The 9,188-nt window shown below is 29.9% G+C and overlaps 3 protein-coding genes across 3 annotated transcripts in view; 1 reads left to right on the forward strand and 2 right to left on the reverse strand.

Moving 5' to 3' along the window:
* The window catches only part of Mo25 (calcium binding protein Mo25), a 3,500-nt gene extending 3,434 nt beyond the window's left edge, over window positions 1-66 (reverse strand). Inside the window, exon 1 of the mRNA XM_017898023.1 lies at window positions 35-66. The gene's annotated coding sequence lies outside the window, so the exon portion shown is untranslated. The remainder of the gene's footprint in view (window positions 1-34) is intronic.
* Window positions 67-1,507: 1,441 nt separating this feature from the next.
* On the forward strand, window positions 1,508-4,793 carry Dp (transcription factor Dp). Its single transcript, XM_017898022.1, has 11 exons — window positions 1,508-1,565; window positions 2,207-2,325; window positions 2,465-2,531; window positions 2,711-2,808; window positions 2,897-3,060; window positions 3,222-3,384; window positions 3,453-3,814; window positions 3,905-3,987; window positions 4,066-4,149; window positions 4,218-4,484; window positions 4,554-4,793. Exons 1-10 carry the CDS (start codon window positions 1,517-1,519, stop codon window positions 4,448-4,450), a joined length of 1,422 nt encoding a protein of 473 aa, XP_017753511.1. The 5' UTR covers window positions 1,508-1,516; the 3' UTR covers window positions 4,451-4,484; window positions 4,554-4,793.
* Window positions 4,794-5,516: 723 nt separating this feature from the next.
* LOC108546098 (myeloma-overexpressed gene 2 protein homolog) lies at window positions 5,517-5,991 on the reverse strand. The gene is made up of 3 exons (XM_017898028.1): window positions 5,831-5,991; window positions 5,631-5,700; window positions 5,517-5,554 (listed from the first exon to the last, which is right to left on the reverse strand). The coding sequence occupies exons 1-3, from the start codon at window positions 5,900-5,902 to the stop codon at window positions 5,517-5,519; spliced, it is 180 nt and encodes a 59-aa protein (XP_017753517.1). The 5' UTR covers window positions 5,903-5,991.
* Window positions 5,992-9,188: the final 3,197 nt, after the last annotated feature.

The raw sequence follows: 9,188 nt of genomic DNA on the forward strand, positions 1-9,188 counted from the left end.
GTAATTTTGTTGAAAGAGATAATAAATGTTTAACCTGAGCGTTTCAATCGCCTCGCGAGCCTTAAAATAATCTTACCATTCAGTCAGACCCTGAACGAACCCTCAGCCTCGGTTCGAAGTATTCTATGCGATTCTTTTAAAAGCGCACATATAAGGCAACTACTTTTCAATTCAATATTTCGTGTTAAAAACACAATTTATACTGCTATGACAACTCTATTGATAACAGATTTTGATTCTATGCAATGTGATACGGTTTTTTTTTAAGAACGCTGCAAATAAATTATTTATCTTTGAAAACTTTTGACTAATTGCACGATTCTGTGACGTCTCTTATCAAAATTCTTTCACGACTAACGCCGAATCTGCAAAAACATTATTGGTTTGAGTATCTAGAAACTTTCATTTCAACCAATTGGAAAGCTTTGAAAATAAAATCGCGATTCAATTCGCTTAATTAAGCTGTAGTACTACTATTTGAATGAACAAATTTTTATTTTATTTCCTTGTATGTATAGTTAAATTATATTTTTTAAAAATGTATATTGGTAAATTACCTTGACCTAAGAAATGTGAAAGAAGTTTAATTGAATATTATTCTGAGCTACATAACTATTTTGTATGTAAAAACGTTAAGAATATATTTGATGGGACATATTATATTATATATTGAATCATGGCGCGAAAATTTAGTATATCCTATAGCGTATTTTTTATATAATCTAATAGTGCATATATTTTAATATTATGTTTAATTGATTATGTATTAGAAATGTATTTAAAATATTCAGCATTTTTTAATTTTGATTTTTAATTTATATGTGTACAAAACTAATAATTTAATAAATAAGTTATGTAATTTTTCTTTGAAAATATATAACAATTAATTTTAACCGTTTCATTTTATTAGCAAAAATATGTAAAAATTCGAAAAAGTTAAAATGACAAATATCTAAATGATTCGTTATTATATCCATAAATGTAAAAGCTAATTATGATATGTTACTTGCTTCTTTTAATTTATTATATATTTGGGTTTTAAACAAATTATTTATTGGATAAAAATTAACAAACGAGTACTACCAATATTAAGAATAAAATCCCGATATTAGTGTTTGGCATTTCAAAACACTAGAAACAGGTTTTTCTTGCAGAGACTACAGTGCCCATAAACGTGGAACAGAAGGGACCACGTGACTGAGAAAGTAACCAATCAGCTGTTTAACTTTGTCGTGCCGCCAAGCTCGTCTCTATTCTGTACTGTGCACGCGGAAGCTAGATTTTCGTGTGATATTTTTACAAGTAAATGAACGTTTTCTTATAATGGTTGCATTAGTACGATAAAGAAACAGCTAGCTTTCACTTTTGTGCGTGCAATAAAACGTTCTTTGATCTGTATATCGTTGAATTCTGTTCTCAAATGGTTCTATATCATAGTCGCCATTTTGGTGATAGACTGAGCCAAGATTAGCGAGTGTACCTATGATCTTTTTATTTTCACATTCTAACCTCGAGGATGACGCAACAAAACAAAACGATGAACTTTCTCATACATGACGCGAACGGTGAGTATGCCGAGTGCGCGCCAATTATCAGCATGCCTCACTTCGATGATAATGTCTTAATTTTCTTACATTTTCTTTATGCTCATCCAGTTTCATTACTGTTGTCTTCTTCCTGGATTCATGCTCATATTTCTGCTATTTTTTGTTTGACTCTTGTCAATTATAAGTCCGTGTTGATTCTTCTATTTCCACATTTATGTTGGTCTTATGCTCTGTTTCTTTACAGACTATATACACTGAATTTATGAAAAAATGTTTTTATTTTCTTTTTTATGATTACACCAATAAAACCAATTTACTTTTAAGTTGTTTTATTTTTAATTTTTTAAAAATGTATGTATCTACTTGTCTTGATTGTTCAATCGAAAAGATCACTTACTTCTCAATGTTTTTATTCAAATGTGAAGATATTGTTAAGTTTGATTTTTTAATTCAGATAAAATGTACTAGCCTAAGAGATCCTTGTTTAGTTGCCATTTGTTGTTTCAATTTAACAAATATTTCAATTTTTCAGTAATTATTATTAATGACAAATGTCAACATTTTATGTTCTGTTGAATTAAAAATGATATTTATATATTAATTTTTTAGTGGTTTGCTTAATTATTAAATTAATAACAGAAAATCTAATACCATTTTAGGTCATCCACAAGTAATAAAAGTAGTGCAGAGTACAGCCAATAAAACATTGGGTGGTATCGTCAGTACAACAAATGCAGGTGGCCTTAAAGTCTTTAAGACTCCGAGCCAAGAATCTCAGGTATAATATATTTATAAGAATTTATTTACCATTTAAATCTTTTTTGTTGTTTATAATATTTGTATTAAGATAATTTAAATTTTACACTATCAATAATACTTTAACATTGCTCTCAGTAAAATGTCTCTATGATGTTTAGGTTTTGTCATCTAACGCACAAGTTCTTAGAACTATCAGTCTGCAGAGTCCTTCAACTCCTGGCCAAAGTAAGTAACTTTTTAAACTACTATTGTCTTTACTTTAAGTTTTTATATATATTTTCTACATATCTTTTTGGTAATAATGTATTAAATTTAAACAGTTATTTTTTTTATAGAAATATATATTTTTAATTATTTAATTTTATAATAAAAGATAATAAAATAATGTTTCATAATTATTCTAGGGTTGGTTACAATACCATTGCAAAATACAAAATTGGCAACTACCAAGGCTGGTGAACCTGTACTGACTAAGACTATACAATTAACATCTGCACAAATGGTATTTCTTATTTAAAATAACTACTTTTTAATAAATTCGTTGTGTTGAATTAATTTAAAAGTTTATAACTTGTTTTATTTTTGTATAGAGTGATATAAAACAGGCAATAGTATCCCAACAGCAGCAACAACAACAATCTGGTAATCAACAAATTGTAAAAGATGCAAGTGGAAAAACATATATCAGTCCAATATTGGATCATAGTGGTTCTAGGAAAAGACAAGATGTTGAGGGTGGTGATTTTGTACCAGAGTAAGGATTAATCCATTTTAATGGAATATTTTTTTGTGCATGTATACTTCATAATAAATAATATGGAAGAATAAAATTTAATCAAAGAAAAAAAGAAATGTATGAAAAACGAAATTTTTAATAGTATTTAATTAATGTTTTACATTTTCTTTTTTTGATAGTAAACGAAGAAAAACAGAAAAAGTAGGTAAAGGATTACGCCATTTTTCAATGAAAGTTTGTGAGAAAGTCAAAAAGAAAGGAACGACGTCGTACAACGAGGTTGCAGATGAACTTGTTGGAGAATTTACTAACCCTGCTCATATAAACTCTTTAACAGATCAGGTATAATTTTTCTCGTTTCTTTTTAGTTTTAAAATTAAAAGTAATTGCAATTAGTTTTTGTCTTACAGCAATACGATCAGAAAAATATTAGAAGACGTGTTTATGATGCTTTAAACGTTTTAATGGCAATGAATATTATTTCAAAAGAAAAGAAAGAAATCAGGTGGTTAGGTTTGCCAACCAATTCTCTGCAAGAATGTTTGGCACTTGAAAAGGACAAAAAAAAGAAAATCGAGAGGATTAAAGCGAAAACACAACAATTACATCAATTGATTCTCTCGCATATCTCTTTTAAAAATTTGGTGGAACGTAATCGTGCCAATGAAAGTCTGCGTGGCCCACCAAAACCAAATTCTGCCATACAGCTGCCATTCCTGATTGTGAATACTAGCAAAAAGACTGTCATAGATTGCAGCATTTCAAATGACAAGTATGATAATTAATAAGAACAAGTGATTTTTTTCCCTACTGCTAATGTAATTTTGTTTCAATTGGTAATATCAAATCATGCTTGTTACAGAACCGAGTACCTGTTCAATTTTAACGATAAGTTCGAAATTCATGATGATATTGAAGTTTTAAAGCAAATGGGTTTAGCTTTCGGTAAATAGTTTATATAGTATCTTATAATTTTCATTTGTATCTTACAATTCAGTCAATTAGTGAATTATATTTGAACAGGTTTAGAAAAGGGAGAGTGCACTGAGGAAAATTTACGAAAGGCCAAATTAATGGTTCCAAAATCTCTGGAAAAATATGTGGAACGTACGTATTACTGAAAATTAAACAATTTTTAAATCATATGAATTTTATGCTTTAATGTTTCGTATTAGAACTCGCATCTGGTGATTTGGAAAAATTCATCCCAGTGACCATTCCTGGACCAAGTACCTCAATGGAAGACCTGGATACAAAATTGGAAGGTTCTCGACCTCCTTCATCTTCTCATACTTCACTTTCAGAGGATGTTTTATCACCACCCTCGCAGTATTATTCTGAGGAAGAAGATGAAGAGGAAGAAAGTGATCAGGATGACCAAGCCGATAGTGATCTCGAAGTTAACTAGCACTCCGAACGATTTTCTCGGGGCTGGACTCAGGGTAAGTAACTTATAAACATATTTAAAAAAAATTGTATTATATAAACATTATAACACTTATATTTTATAGGATACTCGTCACTGTTAGCAGCGTACTCGACATGGTCGTCATCGATATCGCTCTTAAAAATGTCATTCTTGTGCGCAATCAAGATGCAAACGAGTAACGGTAATTGGGTTTTTTTTCAACATGGAACCTCGTTGTTACCGTTAATAAAAGTCTGTTAATGAAAAATGAGGATGGTCAAAAAATGAATTAAATGTCGATTGGGGCCAAGGAGAAACACAAAATGCAAGAAGTAAATCGTGTAGGAATGCATGACGATCGACAGGATCCATGATTATGCGGCGCGACTGAAACCCGGGGTGCTATTTTAATTATGCATCATCTTAACAGGTTTATATGACTAGCATCTATGTATTGTAAATTATAATCTTTACAATGATATCGATATTAATGTGTACGAGACATTATGACCAGTACTCATTTTCTTATGGCACGTTTATAATTAATATCGCCCGAACTAATATGCCGAGATAAATGGTATTCTGGATACGGGCGCACGTCTGATTCAATTTCGAACTAAAAATAATAAATTGTAATAATGTTATTGCATTGTGTACATCAATTTTCTTTACCTTTATATGTTTAATTGCTTTTTCGTTTATTAGAAATTTTTGCTTGTTTCAAATTTCGATTATATATTGATAATAGAACATAATTTATAAATATGTAATATTAAGAAGCATTATTATTTTAATTTTAGTTTTTATAGTTATTTATAATGATTACATATATGTATTATATTAATTCAAAATCTGTTACTGTTATCTAATTAGTTCTAATAAAAGATAAAGATAGATTTATTCTATGCAGTTATAAAAACAAATATATTACATGTCTTTTACTTTAATTTCTATATATCACAAAATATTAAACTTAATATTTATAGAATACATTTTATCTCTCTTATACGTTAAAAATTGTATCTCATAACTTTAATTTTACTATTGTTACAAAAGTCACAAATTTTTATTCGAGATCATCATCGTCGTATAAGTCATTGAAATCTGAAAGGGAAAGATATTGTAAATATAATATTATCAATAATGATTAATTAGTGCGTGAATATTTATTTTCACTTACCATTGAAAAAGTCTGCATGTACTGCTTTTTCACTTGCAGTTAAGTCAACTAATAAACGACTACCTCCGACCTTAAATAATTTTAATACATTTATAATATTATCAATATATAATGAGAAAGAAATAAAACTTAATTTGTTAACTATTAATAAAAATCTATGTATTTCAATGCAAACATAACCTTATTAAACTGTTTTGTACCTCTTCTAATTCGATATAAGATCCACCACCTTCTGGAAACATTTCATCGGCTACAAGAGTATTAGGCTTCATTTTGTTATAAATTTGAATTGAGCAAAAACCGTGTAAATCTTTCGTAAAACTATATTCTGAAACACTATCAACAAACCGCAACGCAGTAATAATCTGTCACTTACAGAATTCGAAATCTTCTGTTAGCGCCCTCTGAACTAAATGAATAACTTCACATAACCGGGTATTTAAATACTTTCTAAAACTTTAATAGATATGCTCATAGGAAAGGTTAAGAATTAAACGAAATGGAATTCAACAATCCTCATCTTTTTTTTAAAAAACTGTAATTATTATTAATCGTAATAATATGATTATTGACAATGACGCGGCTATGTGCACATTAAAACACCTTAATCCGTATCTTACAAGACCAGCTTTTCTTTTACATTATATACAGTAGCTAAATATTGTATTATTTCACTTTGCAATATAATAAAACTATTTATATATTTATATATTTATATATGCACGTATGTGTTCTGAATCGTTGTAAGCGTCCACATTTTTATTTTACATGTGGGCACGTACAACGAATTGTGAGAAATTCATCGTTATCGGTTTTTTTTTTCTATGCTTAGCGTAAGTAAGAAACAATTCGAAATTAAACTGATTCTGCTTGGCTTTCCTCTTCTCTGTACAACGCAATAGGCTCCTCTAAGGCTCCGCTTATCGCCGACGAGTTTTTTTTCCGGCTTCCAGGGCATACAACGTTATTCTTCCTCTCAGAATTCAGGATTTTAACTAATTTAATATTAACATTTCATTTGACCCTAGAACCAGTCGACTCCACCTACTATTTAAACGATTAAAATTACGATCGGAATTTTTCTGATCGTTGCGATTATATATTATTTACAAATTTATTAAAGTTAAATTTCTCTTTCGTTGAGTCCGCATATTTAATTGCGTTAATTGTAATTTCTATATTCTATGTAAAATTAATCATACAAATAACAAAAAATATACATATCAAAACTTGAAAACAAAAAATCGTCATCTTTGAGCGAGATAATCTTCGTGACAGCTCTGATTAATATGACCTACATGATTCTTTTATATTTCATACTTTTGTATAAATTATAGAATAAAATATTGTACTACATTGCCTAAACGAAGAGATTCTTGAGCTAAAAGTAAGATAATTTTAAATGTTTCCATAGTTTTGAAAATCATTTGAGAACAAGAGATAGTTGAATATACAGAGTTTAGGTATTTGTAGCATATTGCACCGTCATTTTATATATAATTTATTTTGGTTTATAAAAAATCCTAATTAGACCAAACTTTCTTTATGTAACGAACATCATAAAAAGTTGTCATTGGTTATTCAAAATCAATATGATTACAATAAAAAAAACATCTATAAAACATTTCGCATTTGCACGTTTTCATAGATCACAATTCCATTGTTACGAAGATGATTTCATTAAATGAAATCGTTCTTAAAATCGATAAATAGTAAGCAACAAGAGTTAAAAGTGACACAAGTCACATTCACATATTTAAAAACGTTCAAACAACGTTTTCTTTTTTCTTTTTTTTCTTTTTTTCTTTTTTCTTTTTTTTCTTTTTTTGTTAATTCTTTTACAGATATTTCTTTCAGTCGTACAAAATCGTATCAAAAATCGTACAAAATTCTCGTACAGAAGTACAACATCGTACAAGTACGATATGCTAGAGCTCTTAGGTTCCTCAACATTGATCGTCAATAATTTAAAAAAAGAAATACTTAAGAAACATTCGTTAAAGATATTAAGAACCATCATACTATTAGCTCAGGAATCTCTTATATATCGGATACGGTACTTCTAAAGGGACACTGTATGCATGTAAAACAATATTAAAAAATAAAAAATATTAAAGATAGTTAAAACTATTGCTTGAGAAATCTTTTTCTATGGAAATTGTTATGTATTCTGAAAAGTGATATATGATATTTGATTTTTATATAAATTTATATTATAGCTTAGTGAAAATGATTCTTTCACTTAAAAAAGTAATAAGTACAGAAAAGCGGACATAAGGAAATTTGATTGACTGGATCTAGGGTCAAAGTACACCGGTCCGCGCAGAGAAATTCCGTACCCCGGATTCCGAGCGAAGAAGTTACGTTTATCTACGTTAAACAGCGAAGGAGGAAGCAGAAGTTATGTTTTTCCACACAAGGAAGAATATCCTTCCTCTGTCGCTGATGCCACGGCGGAGGTCCAACGAGGACAAACATCTTTTAACGCATAACGCATTCTGAATATGGATATGGACGATTATTTTCGATTATTATTTCTCATATAGCCCTTTTTTTTAACGGATATCATCCATAAGTGGACGTTTATCTTTTATCGTCAGATTACGCAGCTGTCCTTAAGGAAGAGTTTGTATTCTCAAAACTCGACGAAGAGATGAGATTACTCAGGATCAAAGTAAAAACGTAAAAACCACAAGGAGTGAGAACGAATTAACTATCGCATTACAAACTATGCTACTGTATAAAAAACGTACTTCCATTTTGTATAGAACTTATTTACACTAAATAAAGAATAAATTATTAACATTGTACTTGGTGTAAAACGACAACGTTCTGACATTAAGATACTATATATATAATACCAAATGAATCATAAAAACGATGAGAAATGCGTATTGACAGTTCTTACGAATTTGCTTTGATAAAAAAGAATATTGTTGCACATGTGTACTACATGTAAATAGATATTTCTAGCAACGGACATTCCGTGATTTCTATACCAAAGACAACTGCGTAATTATGATCAATTTGTATTATTGCGACAGACTATACGATTAATTGATCTAATTCATCGAAGAGGCTGCTACTGGGCAGCTGGATTGTCCTCGTCTATAACTCGGTAAATTACATTTTCTCTCCGGATTTCTCCGCCTGAACGTCTATTACTTCCTTTACTTGTATATTTTTCTCTGTTTTTTTTCTTTTTTTTTTTTTTTTTTTTTATACTATTTCTACCGTAATGTTAACTGATCATCTCGTTGGTTGGGGAGAGGGGGACACTCGAGCGATCCAGCGGTTATGGGGGGATACCGAACGTTTCTGCGCGGCCCAGGATTAATTTGCCTGGAAGATCGGACCGCGTGGTAAAACACAGCCATCACGTAAGCTTCGCACTGATTATAAAATCTCTCACGCAGCTTTTCACTCACACATTCAACGCTTTTCACTCCTTTCCTCGCACGCTCAATTATCCTTTCACGACATACATTCTTTTTATTCGACTTAAACTAAATACAATCGTAGATTACAAATATGTACAATTAACTAGTTCTTACTGCG

Source organism: Eufriesea mexicana, unplaced genomic scaffold (assembly GCF_001483705.2).
Source record: "Eufriesea mexicana isolate 0111107269 unplaced genomic scaffold, ASM148370v2 scaffold605, whole genome shotgun sequence".
In the NCBI taxonomy this organism is placed as follows: domain Eukaryota; kingdom Metazoa; phylum Arthropoda; class Insecta; order Hymenoptera; family Apidae; genus Eufriesea; species Eufriesea mexicana.